General features: G+C 39.8%; 1 protein-coding gene across 1 annotated transcript; it reads right to left on the bottom strand.

Moving 5' to 3' along the window:
• Positions 1-5,012: 5,012 nt before the first annotated feature.
• On the bottom strand, positions 5,013-17,527 carry nomo (nodal modulator). The gene is made up of 31 exons (XM_088373787.1): positions 17,292-17,527; positions 16,927-17,016; positions 16,804-16,849; positions 16,594-16,694; positions 16,252-16,358; positions 15,648-15,720; positions 15,103-15,255; positions 14,874-15,011; positions 14,699-14,788; positions 14,496-14,601; positions 14,260-14,410; positions 13,955-14,129; positions 13,329-13,470; positions 13,097-13,228; positions 12,705-12,841; positions 12,548-12,635; positions 12,349-12,412; positions 12,180-12,275; positions 11,634-11,855; positions 11,232-11,314; positions 10,528-10,687; positions 9,847-9,973; positions 9,612-9,725; positions 9,322-9,449; positions 9,080-9,221; positions 8,692-8,775; positions 7,821-7,931; positions 7,611-7,712; positions 6,914-7,033; positions 6,735-6,827; positions 5,013-6,659 (listed from the first exon to the last, which is right to left on the bottom strand). Exons 1-31 carry the CDS (start codon positions 17,445-17,447, stop codon positions 6,528-6,530), a joined length of 3,663 nt encoding a protein of 1,220 aa, XP_088229913.1. The 5' UTR covers positions 17,448-17,527; the 3' UTR covers positions 5,013-6,527.
• Positions 17,528-17,558: the final 31 nt, after the last annotated feature.

The raw sequence follows: 17,558 nt of genomic DNA, 5'->3' as shown, positions 1-17,558 counted from the left end.
TTACTGTATAACAAGGTTTTATTTTTATATGATTCATTTTTTTTATTTACTTTTATTTTTTTATATTTATTTTTCAGGCAACATTTTTTAATTTTATGTTTCATTTGCGTTTAAAAGATGATGCCAAATTATTATATAGTCGAATTAAAAAAGCATAATGATTTTCAATTTACAATTAATTTTTTTACAATTGATTTTAATATATTCAGTATTTATTTATTTCGACTCATTCTTTATTTTTCAAGCAACATTTTATGTTTCATTTGAGTTTAAAAGATGGTGCCAAAGAATTAAATATTCAAATGAAGTAAACAAAACTTTCAATTTATAATTCTTATACAAATACATATACTTTTTCTTTTGGAGAATTATCAACACGTATAAAAGTGGGGTGTACTCATGGTCTGATAAAAGGTTTTGTGGGTACACAAGTCAAAGCACATGATCAACTTTGGAGGAAATAATCTCAGACACTGGACTCCTCCATGACTTGATCGTGTCACCTAACATCAGCCTGCATCTCTCCCCTTATTGGTATCAACAAACGCCAGCTGGCTGTGCCATGCAAGTCTCTGCAGTGGAGCCATTTTGACAGCCAGTCTAGCTCATGCAGCCTCGACCAGCTTGTAGCAATTTAATGGTGCCTGCTCTCATATGTATGTAAGTCCAAGTCATGACCCAGTGACTTGGACACTCTCGAGTAGGCAGCTGTTAATAGCTTAGTGGACATTGGTAATGAGATCATCCATTTGCGACTGACTTTCCTCTCATTTACTATATCCCGGTAATGATGTCATTTGTTTAAGATGGAGCCCATGTTGTGACAAAGCAAGGTAGGAACAAGCTGTTGTCTAATGGAGTTGTTTTGTCTCGTCGTGTCTTAGATCTGTTCAAGGTTGCTTCCATACCAGAAAGCAGTCCCTTGATTGTTTTTGTGGGGATTTGTATGAAAAGACAAAACTGTCTGATAGCGAAAAAGAAAATAGGGAGTTTGCAGGTTGTACATTAGGATGTGCCTGTTATTGTCTATTGTTTGCCTGTGTTAGACAAAAGGCTAAAAGCTGGGAGCATGAGGGGTGAAGAAAAGCTCAGGCCACTCTAAGCTTCCAAAGCCCACTGGGTTATGTGCTATACACTCAACTCGGGGTGAGCTGAGCAGGCTCAGAGATGCGAGGATACGATGGGGATGTCCTTGGAGATTGGAAAATGAAAATATGAAAAGTTGAACAAACTTTTTGCTGAGAGGCAGCAAACACCTCACAGTTAGACACCACTGATTAGCACAAGTTCAAGTCAGGAGAGAGGAGGGAAATCTGCAACATCACCTGCTGTTATGTTCCAACAAAACGCAGCATAAATGTGATTTTAGTGGCTTGCTGACTGCTGATTTTAACAATACTGTGACATGTTTGATTGCCTCAAATTGCGGCAACCAAGTTCTGCGGAACATAAAATATACCATTTCTAATACATGATGTTAAAAACATGTTAAAAAAGACAGTGCCTAAATTTAAGAGAGAAATTTTTATGGGTGATTTTGGGCTGGGGGGCATGTAATACGCCAATGCGTGTTATACACAGGATTTTACAGCATTAATTAAGGGACGTATCTTCCCCGGGTGCTTAAGTCAAAAGGCACGCTGCTATGCACTTTTTGGGGCTATGCAAATTGTCCCTGAGGCATGAATGGGATAATAGGGCCCAAACTTACTTACCTTAGCCTTTATTCGAATAAGCAAGAGCTATACAAAAGATGATTTCAAAGCTCACCTTAATTGTGTTCTATTTGGAAGACTTTTCTCAAGAAGGTCTCTTGTTGGTCCCCGATGGTAATAACTTTCCTGGAAGACTTCTCAAACTCCAAATAGATTTTCCCTGTATTTTCAGACACAGACATGGTTCGGTTTTGGTCTACTCACCACATCTCACTCCTCCTCCCATTTTTGTCAAGGTCCATTGACCATACAGATGATGGTGTACACTCCGGCACCAGTGTATCGGAACTAAGAGCTGAGGTGAGCATTGAACAGCGAGCATAGTGAAAAGGCCTATAAGATAAGACGGATATGTAGAAAGTGAGTCCTAGAGCATGTCGGCATTTTCATCACCATGATGGAAAACCCAAACATTTTTAGGTCAAAAGGGTCATCGATCGCAGATAACTTGCTGAATGGTGAGTTGGGATATAGTATTTCAGCTCCCCAAATCAACCAAGTCAGCTTTTAGTCTTCTGTATATTACAAGAATAGCAAAGTTTAAGGTTTGAGAAAGATGGATTGAGGAGATATAGCCACTGTATCCTTGTTGAGTCTTTGAGGTGTGGGGGGAGGGCGAATGATGGATAAATTGGGGCAGGGAGTCGGAGCGGAGATCAGTGACTCTCCTGGAAAAAGGAGAAAACTAGTGAGGCAAAAACAAGAACTTTGAGATGGTGTTAACATTTATCCTGGGGTACTCGCTGAAATTCATATTTATGGCCCGAATCAATTAAGTACATCGCAACACTTCTTTTTGTTTTAAAATAAACAAATAGTCTATTTTAATTTTGTCTTGACAATTAGTACCTTTCTTGGCTGATTGGTTTGGAAAAATAAAAGTGCCTTATACTGAAACTTGAGTTTCATTTGTCCCGTCTGTTTTCTGACCATGTAAATATGTACAAGTATTGAAATATTTATTTTATACAATTTGATGTGTATTTTTGTTATGGGAAGTTTCATATTCGGAATTCTGCATCCTATTCAACAAGGTTGCACAACCTCCATGCCATCTACTCATATAAGGTGCTAGCAATAAAAGTTTCAATAACTGAAATATTTTCCTACAAAGCAAATGACGTAGACATAAAACGAAACAAATATTCAATACCATTGCAGCCTAAATATAGTATCTTTAAAAAAGTGTAACATCAATAGTTTTTCTTTTTAAGAGGGCAACAGTATGAGTGTGAATTATTATGCTATAAAAATGGTACTGCTTTGAATCAGCCTGAAGAGCTCTGGGGTTACTGTAAAATATTGCTATGTTACATTAGCACTAAATTTTAAATCTGTTGTGCAACCAAAAACATGTGACTAGCCGGTAGCCATGACGTCTGCCAGCCAAATTTGGTTGCAAAGTGTAGCTCGAACATGAGGCAGTTATACACCTCCTGACCGCTACCTATTATGTTTTATGTGGGTACTGAATGTTCCTTACTGAAGAATCGGAATCTGAATACATGTTCCATTAAGCCACCCTATTAGATTCACTTTCATTCCATTTGATAGGGCACAGCCACCTCAGCTATAATCACATATGGCATACAGTAGTTGAGCATTAGATTTCACAAAAGAGTGACATGACACACTTCTTGTACTGATATAAACGAACAGTAAGAGTCTGCCTGGGTCATGTCTGCACACACTTAGATTGGAGTGCCCACAAAAGCTGCCAGTAGATAATGTTACACATCGGCCTTACCGCTACCCATCTTTGTCATCATCCTTCATGAATATTTCATCCTTTTACCCCTTTCTGGCCTTCTCATCATAATTTGCTGGACAGAATTTGCCGCACAATATGCACTGCTGCTTCCCTGTGCTCAAATATGACAAGCTTTGTTTTTTTTAGTGGTCATCAAGAGTGTGGAGAGACGCGAATATCGGCGTTGCAATAATGCAAAAGCTTTATATTGATCCATGATGAAAAAGAATATCAAAAAAGGGTATTAAGATATAATGAAACACACACCGCAAGTCATCATTGAGGTAACATCCTCAAAACATGATGTGACATTAGCCAAAAGAAAAGCAGTGTGAAGACATGACCGTTTCGACTTGTGTGTAAAAGCTGGGTTAATAAACAAAAATATTTGGTCATCATTTCTGATGTGGTTAATTCAGAGCATGCACAGAAAGAGCAAAGTCTGACAATACATAGGCTAATTACAATTTAGAGAGTTTGGGAGGATATAAAAAAATGTTTTTTTTCTACCACTGAATTCTCTAATGGGACGACTAATTGAACTCATTATCTGGTTTTAAAAGATTAAAGTAATCCACATTTTGCTAGGGACCTCTTTGAAAACCCTCAAGACCAGTGAGCTCCTGTAAAACAATCTGTTAACCTTCGCACACACAACTTAATAGTGGAGTGAACCATGTAGTGAAAGCAATCCAAAAAGTGGTATCATCCGCAACATTTTTCCCAAAACATAATCAAAGATACACGCGCCTAAAACACATCGCCACGTTATTTATACTAAAGATGATCTAATGGAAGTGATGTCCTTGATGTGCCGTCATTGATTCTATTCCTATCTCAGCCCACGTCCATGCTGCTGTCAAAAAGCTTTTAGTAAACTGTAACACTTGTATTAAATATAGATGGACTATTAGAAGACTGCTAAAGATTTGCAAAAATGTATAGATGGCAATTAATAGCTGAAGAAAGCTCATCTGTTTCCTCTCTACTACATTTTATATACCCTTGCGCTACACACCCACACATCTAAGGCTGCGACTGACAATTATTTTGCCGATTAATCGATGAATCTGATAAATCTGTGACTGTGTGTGTGTGTATATGCTTTACATACATAGACTTACTTTGGCAGCTAACCTTGCAATATTAAGACTTATTTTTTTGAGGCCATCGTCTCTATTGGTGTCCTCCAGACTTGTCCACCATATTCATACTTATTATTCATCCCACGCTTGGCTTTGACTTTTAAACTATGCAGTGGAGATGCAGCAAAAAGAAAGAAAGCCCTTGAAGCATGAAGTGCACATAATTTGTTTGTCATATTTACACATTTCATTCACATGAAAGTACAGTAACACCGCAAAGTATTTTTATAGCCTTTAAAAGTATATTTATGCTCTAATTGAACCAAAAAGCCATTTATCTTTTTAAATAGAGTGTTGGTAAAAGTGAGGCTGGTTGTAATGTGTACAATATTTTGTCACCCACACAATAAGTGTGACTAGGATTACATCGCCCCCTGGAGGCAACAACATAAAACAGCCAAGTAAATTTTCTTCCAGTTCAATTTTATAATAAATATAAAAAGAACAAATACAAACTGGTTGACAATTTGACCCCATCTACCATATTTCTTCAGTCCAATCAACAAGTCATCATTATATTCTGGAGAATACATTTCCACAATTAGTTACAATTTCAAGTTTGGGCTTTTTCAATTGGCTATCAACAGGTACCACTTGAGTGAGAAAAAGCAATCAAGACTTTTCACTAGTAAGATAAACATTAAATTTGAAGTCTTTTTTATTCAAATTTATGACCAGCGCTATGAATTTACTGTTGAGGGTTCTCGACCTCACCATAACTCAAGAAACTTGATTTACACTAACAGAGAACACTGTCACATTTAATCAGTCATATTAATAAATTATTAAAATCTCAGTCCCAGTTAATTCCAAGCACTACCCACCCGACACCCCCCCCCAAAAAAAAAAAAAATTCACACAGAAAGCTACTATCTGCATCTTCATTACCCAAACAAAATAAGCGTGTCTGAATTGCCTGACAGTTAAACAGAGTACATAATATTTGTACTTGTCTCCTACTTGTGACGATAAGGGGCCACCGGACAAGTTTTATGAACATGCAAGTTTCCACTTGCCACTCACTCGGTTTGCCAATTTCCAGAATTTTCAAAGTTAGATACTTTCACAGTGTATATTTGCAGTACTTGCAATACTGTGGTATCTATATGTACATCGATTGAATTGAACACAGGCAAAGCAAATAAATACAAACAGCAGCTAAATAGTTACATGAAAAATTAATAAGTGGAAGAAATCAAATTCATTTGTATTGCATGACAGCATGCGAAAACACTAAATTGTCACTGTGTTTGTATATTGTTACAATCGGCCGGAAAACTCTATTCAAATTTGGTCAACTTCATTATTATTATTGCCATAATTATTTGTACAAATTACTGACCAATTTGGTGTGTTGAAAACGTACAGTTTGACGAAGGAATGTTAATGGCATTTCCATTTAACAAGAGTGTATCCAATTGAATATTTTCACTTCTCCAGAGTAAAATTTCTCGTGTAAAGTTTTCAAAAATTTCCCTTTGCAAGCCGCTCACTGAATAGAAAGAGTATTTTGTGACTTGTGTTACAAAAATAGTAAGGGAGAATTTTGTGGTCTAAGTTGTCATATGACATGCTCAAGTTCTTAAGAAACTTAGTTTTGCCAATTCTGGCAGGAAATACATAATAAAGTGTTTTTAAATAGCAGAAAATGAATTTGAGTTGACCTTAATTACATGTAATTCAATTGATCACAAATGTGTAAAACAAAAAACAAAAAAACAATACTCCAGTGAATTTGAGCAAATAATATGGGTGATTTCTTTTTGGGCTTCTTTTAAATAAATCACATTAACCTAGATAATTCACTAACATGTCAAAGAGTTGAATGCATCAATGGGAACTTGATCTCCACCATTAGATGAAGATTTAGTGCACCTAAACTGACTTGACAAGTAGTGGCCATGAGGGCACTGGGTTTTATGTCCGTCGGGCCTTCTGCCTCTTGGCCTGACGTTTGGCTTCATCCAAGGCAGCGCTGTCGCCGCTGGCTTGGGCCATGCTCCTGACACCTTGAACACGATTCACCAGCTGCAAGAGGAAGGGGATGACCTAGAAGAAAATTTGGGACAAGAGTATTTTAATGCAGTTGAGCATGTGGTTGCTGGCGTGTGGCGCTTCACATACCTTTTCATGGTTGTATGCTGCTAACAAGAGTAGCAGAGTGAGAGGAAGAGCAACGTAGGAGCCCTGGGCGACATCTTGGTCAGGCACTTTGCGCTGTGTAAAAACACACAGATTAAGACAAAAAAAATGGACGTCGCAATTATTAAAAGGGGGAGGGGGTACTATAACATATTGCTTACTGTTGGGTTGAAGGTGAGGGTGATGTGCTTGTGGTAACCAGTGGAAGTAAAGGACACATGAGGTAGAGTGAAGTCATACTGTGCGCGGGACAGTGTGGAATACAGCATCAGAATGTAGCCCTGGAAAAAAGGGGGGGAAATAGAACATTACATGATTAATCGCTGAGGGGAAAATAAGATCAGATAATAACAGTTAAGAAGCGAAAGTTGGCAAAACTCGAAATGCAAGACTTATGTAAAAGTCTATGATTGCATCCAACCAGACAGCAAATTGAAAGAAAAAAAAAAACGTGGATTAAAGATCTCCATTAGTTAGAAACAAAAAATGTGAGCATGTTAAAAAAACTGGGGTGAGTGACTGTCAACGATTTTGAGCTTGATTTAACAGTGCCTCTGCTGACCACAAGAAGGTTGTGCTTTTGCCTAATAAGTTTCCCATAATCTACAGAATTCGTATCAATTATCCCCACACATTCAGTGACCTAGGGCTTTATCCATGAATATTAAAAGATGAGAAAAATATTGTCCTAAGCATCTGATATCTTGATATGTTGAAATTGTTCTGATCAATGCCAAAAATACGAGGTAACTGGGAGGCACGGCAGTGAAAGAATCTCAATGTTGGCCTGAACTAATTCTTTAAAGTTCATATTTGAGCTCCATCAATACATTACAAGACATAAGTGTAGGATGATACCTCTCCATCTCGGTCCAGTGGGGGGAAATGGAAGAAGAGTGACTGTCCCAATGAAACACTGTGGAGCGGGTTGTCCAAGTTGTCACTCCTGTATAGTTTTACCTGCGCAGAGGTATGGGGGCGGGGGCAGTGAAACATTGATGATCTCAAGTTTTGGCCACAGTAATATTGTCGGGACTTTAGATAATGTTACTTTACAGATAAACTTACCGATAAAGTTGCAAGATGTTCTGGAGATGTAATGACATTCCCACTTAGGTCAAACTGGTTGATTTGTCGGAAGGCAATAATATTGACTCCCTCAACGTCACTGCTGCCAACCTGAAAAAAAGAATGGGCACGGTGCACAATTTGCAGATGCATCTTTGACTCCGACGAGAGATAATGCTGCAAGCGAGTCACATGGTGAGAGAGAATAGCAGAGACTTAACAAGAATTAAGGCTTTTTCAGCCTTGCAAGAGAGAGAGAGAGATTAGCCGGGCTACATGTCTCAAAAAAAGACAAATTACAAAATGACAGGTTTCCAATTTGCCATGGGATTATCTACGCTTTTGTTTCGGCGTTCAGAATGGAGCCATGAGATACATTGTACTCTTCTTCCCACACTACAAATTTTGTAAGGACAAAAGAAGATAACCTCACTATGACCATGTGAAAATGACTTTTCTCATATAAAGCCTGGAACATCACTTGACTGCGACAGAAAAGATAGGGAGAAGTCCCTCTTCACACCATAGTTTAGGGCAGTTGGTTTTTCACTTCAAAAGAGTACAGCAACAGTCGCTGCATCCCAAAAGTCATATCAGTCGAAAGAAGACTCACTAATCTCGTGGACATCTCATTTTGAATGAGGAAGTAGGCTGTGCAACAAGCTGAATACCTCAATGTGGAATCTCTGGAGGTACACTTAAAGCCACACACATGCTTTCTACTCAGAATCCAGGTTTGTAAATGATTTTGCCATCGGCAAAGAGTGGTGTAAAAAGTGAGTAGACCTGTCGTGAATCCAGCGGGTACTTTCTAGTGATGATGGGGACAATTTGAAATAAGAAGCACATAAAAAGTCATTTTGTCACCCACCTCGATAGCTCTTTGTTGTGGTAAAGCTCTCTCTATGTGGTCGTTTCCTTCAGCTCGCAGCTGAATCAGGTACTTGCAACCAGGCTGTTGAGAAATAGTGAATAATGGGCTGAATAGTCGACAGATGATATTCAATAGAAAATTACTTCATTATAAACCAAAATGCAACTAGCCAATCAAGACTACAACAGTAAAATTACAATGCTGATGCCTTCAGGGCTGTGACTTGATGAGTGACATAAGGAGTTGGACTTGCTGACTGGTTATAGTTCAATGTGAGCATCCGGGTGTGAGCTGTGGCCAACACTGTAATTGCTTATAGCTCTCTTATTACTCGAATTTTGGCTTGTCACCCTAATATTAGTGCCTAGCTCATTCGCATCCTTACCAGCAGACCTCGAAGTCTGAAGCGACCTTCCTCATCAGTGACAGTGTCCTCGCTGTAGAGGCTACATTCTCCTTGACCCACCGCTTCCACAGCAACGTCTCTCTCCGCATCACCACTCAAAGACTGCACTGTTCCGTAGCAGCTGAGGACAAAAGTTAAACATCAAATGGATTGAACGTTATGTTTTTTTTGGTACTGCTTTGTGGTGTTTTATAGTCAAAGATGAAGACAATTGGCAGTACCTATATGCAGTCTTGATTCCAATTATATCGATGCTGAGGATTTGACCCTCTTCCACAGTTATCATCTGGGATGTTGGCTCAAAGCGGTATTCTTTCATCATGGGCTTGAAGTAGTACTTACCTGGACTCTGCGGAGGATGAGCAACATCAACATAAAATAAAAAAGCACAAAAAAAATAATACCCAAACTATTAATACTGTGGACATACAAAAAACTCGGATGGATTTATTACGATTTGGTATTAGAGTATTAAACTGCACATCAGTGAAATGCAAAATGAGTTCCTAACCAGGTTATTGAATGTGAGGAGGCCGGTGTCCTGTGTCAAGAGGTTGGAGCGAAATTGGCCGCCACTTAGCGACAGTAGGACTCCTGACAGGGGATCACCGTCCTCTGACTTTATCTACAATACAGAGGCACAAAAAAGGAGCATGTTATTATAAAACTTCATACTTGTTTGAGATGTTGCACTTGTTTGCAGCAAAAACTAGTGCATGAAAATAAAAGTATAGCTATAAGACAACCTTGAATGTGATTCCAGCCAGCGCAAAAGCCTTGAAATCTCCCTGGGTTCCCTCCACGGGACTCAGAACAAAACCCTCTTTACTGGCACTGATGTCATACTGCCTGTCGCTGTGGAGTGGACCCACACTGCCAAGACATGTGAAGAAAGGATGTGGCATTCATAACATATTTTCTAAAAGGTTATGACATTTGGCGAGAAAATGTCAGTATTGAAATCAGTTTACTATCAATGCTCAGACAAATGGCAGGGTTGCTTCACAAAAGCATCCTGGCTACACCAAAGTGCGACTTGCCATTGTGACACCAGACAGGGAAGAACCAAACGTTTACTACTATCAAAGCCTAGAATGTCTTTTGTATGATAATTGTCAACTATGATTAAATCCCGTCTTGTGAAAAAGTCAACATTTATTGAGCTTCAGACAGAGTGAAAAATCTGATGATGTACTGAAGTCACAATAGCTCAATAGAGAAGGTGAAATGTTTGCAACTCACCTAAGAAGTCATGGCTCATGTAAAATAACAAAATAAAAAAAACATTCCATTGTAAAATAACAAAATAAATAAACCATTCCATATCAAAAGTGCCTTGAAATAATACTGTGTTTTGGTGCAAACAGTAAGTCCCTCAGAGACGAACCCTTCTGACCTAAAATTTAACAGTTGTGGGTTTCTTGTACCTGTATGCCCCATTCTCATTGGTGGCCACAGTGATGAGGGGTGCAGCAGCATCTTTTTCACTGATGGATATCTCCACACCTTGCAGCTCCGGTGAAACTTTGCCCTCTAGGAAGAGCCCTGCACGGCCTATGATGTCCACCATGCGACCAGGACATGACTCTGCATGACAAGAGATTTAAATGAGGAGTTAGAAATGTGATTGTAAAAAAAATAAACAGACAAACAAATGCTTCTTGTGATTCTTTTTTGTTTCAAAACATCAGTATGACCAAACCTTCGTATACATAATGAAAATGATCTTGGGGTGTGGATATGGGGGAACAGCGCATCTTGTACCTCGAATTTTACTTTTTTGAAAGCATCACAAAGTGTGACTGATGTGGTGTCAATTATGTGTCGTGGCTTGATAACGTGGTGATGTTATTTTATTGTGTACAAATGTGCCATTTCATAATCAAGTTATCAATCGCAATTTTGGAGAATGTCTCTCTTGCACGTTTTAGTGAGCTTTGGTCAGCAACTCGGGTGGAAATGGGGTGAAGTGAGGTTACATTCAAATGTTGTTGCCAATTTACATAACATAAACTCTGCCTTCAACGTTTACTGCAGTACAATTTTGAGAGCAGAAAATTCCCAGTATTAAAAATACCCAAACACATTTGTGGGTCGGAGTTTATTTGATTAGAATTGCCAAGAACCATACCTCCTGTGATGGTGGCCTCCACTTCAGGAGGATAAAAGAGCAGCTCCTTGGAGGAGGGAGTCACCGTAATTTTTTCTCCAGCCCTGCAAAGAACCGTAAAAATGTATCATTGAGTCAAGAATTAACACTGCTCTGTTTGTTTTAATAGAAAACAGTTTTCTGTATTCGTAAGAAAAAAGCTCACATCCACTTTTTATATGAACAAAAAATGAGCAGCAGCATTTAAGAATGAGTATATACGATAAAGCAATAGCTTCTTTAAAACAATGCAAAATGAGCTATTTCTATAGATAGTTTTCTAATACTGAAAAGAAACAGTTGAGGGTTAGAGGCAGGCCAGCAGAGCAAGAGTAATTTAATTTAACGGGACAAGCAACAACAAAGATGTTAAAAGCAAATGACCTGGCCCAGTAGGAGAACTCATAATGGAAGGGGCCTGTCAGCTCATCAGCCTTTTCTTGTATGGGAGGACTATCATCCTTGGCAGGCCCTTCCTCTTCAGCGGCTCGCCGTTCTCGTTCTTGGCGTCGCAACTGTATCTCCTGCAGCTGCTGCTCTTGCCACTGCTCCTCCAGACTCCGCAGGGGCCCAAGAACTAGGGCTGGCTCGCTTTCAATGGATGATCTGACGGGCAAAAGCGAGACAGCAAAACAGTGTAAGATGGATATTGTAACAAGCAGCTAAGACTGCATCATTCAGCCGATGTGTACAATATTATGACTGGGGCAAGGCATTTAGGGGTCTGGTTGAGTGGCCTCAGTGTTGCATCTCTGCTTTATGCAGGTGATGTGTTACCGGAGCAGTTGGAATGAAAATCAGCACCTCCAAATCTAAGACTATGGTCCATGGTCATAAAAAGGTGTACTGCCCTCTCCGGGTCATGGATGAGAAAGTAAATTTAGTATGACGGGTGAAAGGATGACTCTCCCACTGATTCATGATTCTTACTTGATGGTGACTGTGACGTCTAGGAGCTTGTCGGTGGTGATGAGTCCGGTCATGTGATGGCGCACTGCGGTAAGAGTCAGGATGCTGGGTGCTGAGCTGTTAAGACAAGGGACCATACCACATGACCAAAGTGAAAGCGTGTAGAAAGGGTCTTGGTAGTTCTACTTACGTATCGTAGATGTAAAAATCTTGCTCAAACTGGTGGCAGGAGCGGGGGGTGACTTTGTACACGCCTGGATAAGACATTTTTAGAGGGATTACCCTAAATCGGTAAATCACATTACTCTTTAATCGCTTCTTTTCTATTTTTTTATTTCACAGATTGCTAATTCATACTGTGTATTTGTGTTGAAGATAATGAAGCTAACCGGGTTTGGAGAGGCAAAAACGGTTGACTCCCTTGGAGAGATTGTAAATGCCCACATTCTCAGGTTTGCTGCCATCCTGAAAGAACTCCTGGACACAAATAAACAGGGGCTGTAAGATGTCATCACATAGGCCCACTGTGAGTTAGTAGCTACTTACCAAAGTGATGGCATGGGAGAGGGAGCAGCGTAGGATGTAGCCAATCTGTCGGAACTCCACCCCCAAGATGTCTGAGTCCACAACCTCGACTTCCATGGATTTATGTTTCCAACACCATTCCTCGTGAGAGATGCTTACTAAGGCATGTAAAATAAAGATTAAGAGAATGTTACAAGTGCATGGGAGGTGCACAAGTCCAAAAGATGAGTGTCTAGTCAAGTGTGGAAAGCAATTCAGCCATATTTCCATTAAGCAGTGTTGTTCAGTTATCATCTCTTGTTTAAATTAAAGTTCAGACTGCGTCGAGATGTCATGCTATTTAATTCGGTACTACATCAACTGTCACAGCACTTACATATGGCTTAGTGTTAAGGCTGGGTATAATTCCTGACCTTTATATTTCCCAGGAAGAACATTGTCAAAAGAGAAGCTGAGGATGTCACTGCTTCCTGTCAAAGGCATCGTCCTTCTCTCTCCTTGGCGGCTTACTGGTTGGAGTGTCACTGACAGGTCATCACAAGATGCTGCAGTTCAAACAAGAGAGTATGTTAGTGGGCGAGGGAGGAGTGGGTTTTGCATCCAAATATATAGCAATAGCAAAGATTTTCAAGAGGCAGACTTTACCTAAACAGTAGACCTTTCCAGAGACAGATGCCATAAATTGGGTAAAAAGCAGGTCTGTGAGCGGCTGGTCCACTACTGAGAACTCCAGAGCCTGAGGCTGCAGGGCCAGGCCCGCTTTTACATCAACCTCAGGGAGAGACACCTACACACACACACAAAGTGGGCTTAATAGCGTGCACAAGGTCTGTTTTCATTGAAGAGTACATAACTGTGGGCAATGGGCGATGATATGGAAGGGATTTTGCCACTGGGGTTTCTTAATAAAATGCATTGTACGTAGTATGAATGCTAAAAATAATCACCCTTCCTTGGGTAGTCATCTTATTCTGGTGAAGGGGTTTGTGTGTTTCAATAATTGCAGCTCTCTAGGGCTTTAAATCCCTGGCATAATCATTCATGACAAATAAGTTCTGGGTGAGTGACCACACAAAACTGCTCAAAAGAACCCTGTTTTAGGTTTCCCTCCTATAACAAACCTGATTCAAATGATCAGGATCATTATCAGGCAGGAGGAGTTGCGTGAGCTAGTGGGAGAGGGAAGTCTGCTACCCCCACAATCTAACCCAGGATAATCAGAATAAAATGAATTGATGGGGAATTCCACTTCAAAATTCTAACTGTCGTACTTGGACACTGTAGTCTCCAGGTTTCGCCTGAAAGCAGAACGCTCCCTGGGTGTCTGAGTCGGTGGTCCGGCCTGAGGTCTTATCTTGGCCCTGGTGTGTCAGGGTGACCTTGTAGCGACCTTGCTTCATGCCCTCGGGCAGGCGGCTGATGGAGATCATTCCACAAACGCTGAACCTGCATAAGAACAACGCAGCTCCTTAATGTATCATGCACAACATAATACATTTATTAAATGGGAAGTTGCCGGCTAGCACAAAAATGCTTTCTTTCAGCTAGTAGCTGTTGTTAAATGAACCAGACATACCCCGCTGTGATGATGTCAGGAAGTTGTGGCGTGTTGGGGGCAATTTTCACCGTTACTGGCTCAAAGAACATGAGATCCTTGTGGACACGAATGGTGTAAGTACCGGCTGTCATGTTCTCCAGCCTGTAAGAACCATCCTCTTTGCTGACAACTATGAGGAGACACGGGCAAAGCATAAAATAGTAACGTAAATGCAATGAAGACAAATTAAACATGTCGTCATCTCATAAGCTTACCTTTGATCTGATTGTTGATGGAAACTGCGGCATTAACTACACCTTCCCCATCAACACTATTCAGGACCCGACCAGTCACAGAAAAACCCATGACACGAAAGATGGGCTGCGGATGATAGTTGAGGAGAATAAAGGCCCAACGTTGGCTGAATTGAATAGATTTGAGCCTTAATATGACAATGAAAGAAAATATGTCTATGTACCTCTAGTGTCAAACTGTTGTGCTCCACCTTGAAATTCATTCTGGAAGGTGCAACATCAAAAGTGATCCGGTCCCCTCTGTAAAAGGGCACCTGAGGAAGAACGGTCTTAATCAGTTAAAAATCAGTTTTAGAAGTAAAATGCTTTGACTGCGATTGGTTTGCAAAGATGATTTACCACGGTGTAGTCCCCACTAGATAGTGAGGGGAAGATAAAAGTACCATCCTCCCTGGAGATGGCACTACACAGGTAGATGAGGGAGCTGTCCCCAGAGTCTGCACCCTCCACTGGAGAAAAGTTGCAGCCTTTCACATTCTGTGAATCATGACAAAAATGCAGTTTCAATGAACTTTGTGACTGTCATTTTATTCATTACGTGACCATGATCAATTCTGCCTCAATTTACCTCTCTTTTGACTATGGCCGAGTAAAGCAGAAAGGTGACATCTTTCATGGGCTCCCCGTCACTGCGGACTTCGCCCGAGACATCGTAGCCGCCGACCACCAGATCATCAGCGGCCGGCGCATTGCCAGTGGAGATGTGCACCGTTGTGGAGCTCTGCAGGAAGATGGCAAAAGTTGCAATGAAGTATGATGTATGTATTATGATACATAGTAAGGCTAAACTTAACCCTCTTTTTGACACTCAGCTGAGATGTTGTCGGCCTACCTTACCTCTCTGAGCTCGGGTCAGCGGATCAGACACGACTGGAGTGTAGTGACTAAGTGCATGCTAAAAAGGATCAAGCGTATTCTGTTGGCAGTTCCTGGCTTTGGAATGACCTCACGCTAACATTAGACAAGCTAGATGTACTGCTTTACATAGTTGTTGCTGAAAGAGTTTTGTATGTTTGCATCTCCCTATAAATATGCCACTAAAGTGAAAACACCTAACTGCTTTCTATTGTTTATATAATAATGGCAGTAAAGTTATTTTCTGAAGCTACTGACCTTCTCCAGAATCCAGGAAGGATGGGAAGCAACGATGTCATATGTACCAGGGAGAACTTTGTGAAAGTTATACCTGCAATATAAGAATTGCACAGGAAAGACAGGTTAGATTCTGTTAGTTCGGGATGTGCAAACTTCAACATACTACTTTACAAGGATGCCTTTTTGCTCTGTTGATTGATGCAGTTTGTTCTTTAAAAATATAAATAAAATAAATAAAATAAGATGCCAGCGGGGTAACTAGTTAGCCCCAAGGACAACAAGGGAGAAGCCCACAGGTCTGTTATGTAGCTCATCACTTAATGGGACATGTTATTTAGTAATAAGAATTAAAACTGAAACATTTATCTCAGCTTAAAATGGTAATGTTTCTTAATGAACCAAATATTTTATTTAGTTTAAAAATAAAAAAGTGTTCAGTTGAAAAAATTGATGTTTTTTATTTATCCAAATGAATCAAAATACGACATTGAACAGGTGTAATTTTAATATTGCAATACCGTAATATTTTTGCTCACAGTTACCATACGATCAGAATATGATATTGGCCCATGCCGAGTGTAAAAAAAAAAATTGACTAATTATAAATGTTGATGCTACGTACGCTCCTCCAGGCTGGGTGATAGCAGTCTGGAGTTTCTCATCAGTTCCAGCTCTGCTCAATTTAACTTCTACTCCAGTTGGACCAAGCAGATGGCCTTTACTCAAAACCTGTGCAATGTAAAGAACATAGATAAAGTATAACATTCCACTGGACGCATTTCACCATCTAATTCAAAGTTAGTGCTTCCACATAAAGACTTCAATGATCATTGTTTAGGTTTATTTTTCCAATAATTATTTGTATTTTTTTGTTGTTGCAATTATTAGGACAAACAGGTAAACCAACCATGTAAATACATACATTTCAATAAATAATTCAATCAAATTAAAATAGAATCCTCACCATTCCCGTGATTGAAAAACCAGTGAAAACGAAGTTGATGTCTTCTTCTTTTTTACATATGTCAGTGACGCCATCGACATGCAGGTCGACACTGGTAGGCTCTGGTCAATGTAAAAGAAAATATTTTAAAAGAAAAAAATAAGAAGAAGAAAGACAGAAATTGACTATGTAGAAATTATCTGCCTAAATAACTAGCAATGCATAACTTACCAAAGCTCCACCCAAGCGGCGGTTCAATTTTCAAAACAAAATCCCCCTTTGAAGAACAAATCAGACGTGTGAATAGGTATTATCAACAAATAATATCGGCAAATACCATTGTGTATGTCCTACCTTGTCATAAAGAGGTATCGTAAAGTAGCCATTATTTGGTGCACAATCGGTGTGGTATTTCAAAGAGCCTTGTTTGGTGTAGAGTTTAATCTGTTTAAAACAAAAAAACGTTACTGTAAAGATATGACGTTTGTGAACGTGGCAGTCAGTTAGGAGCAGTTAATGTCACTAATTAGCCCAACAGATTATTTTAAAGAGGCTGTGAATGAGCCGATCGGGATTAACGCTAGTGTGCTCTGCTCCACGTTCTCCTCCTACACAGATACATTGGAGGGTCAAAAACTACTATCTACTGCACTATAGGAATAATTGGTAAATTGACGCTTGCAAGTGGCTAAATAGCTTCAAGAAACATTTTCACTCACCTCGATCAATGAGTAATTGATTTCAACATCGGACTTCACAAACCCCCCACATGCAACCACTATTTCATCTGAGGACGCGGTCAAAAACTGAGAATATGTGATCCAAAATAAGACCCAGATAGTACTCAGATCGGCCCTAATCGTGATTCTCAGCATTTTTGCCGGATTTATCCTCTATGGCTCCGTTCAACCGTGAAACTGCACGCTGCTTCCGGTTCCGTACCAGCTGACTCACTGACAATCTACTCAAAAGTTTTAACAGCAGCG

This window comes from Syngnathus floridae, chromosome 4 (assembly GCF_059516105.1).
Source record: "Syngnathus floridae isolate MCC-2025c chromosome 4, RoL_Sflo_1.0, whole genome shotgun sequence".
NCBI lineage: Eukaryota > Metazoa > Chordata > Actinopteri > Syngnathiformes > Syngnathidae > Syngnathus > Syngnathus floridae.
Note: the sequence above shows the minus strand (reverse complement) of the source record. Positions and strands in the feature narration are given on the sequence as shown.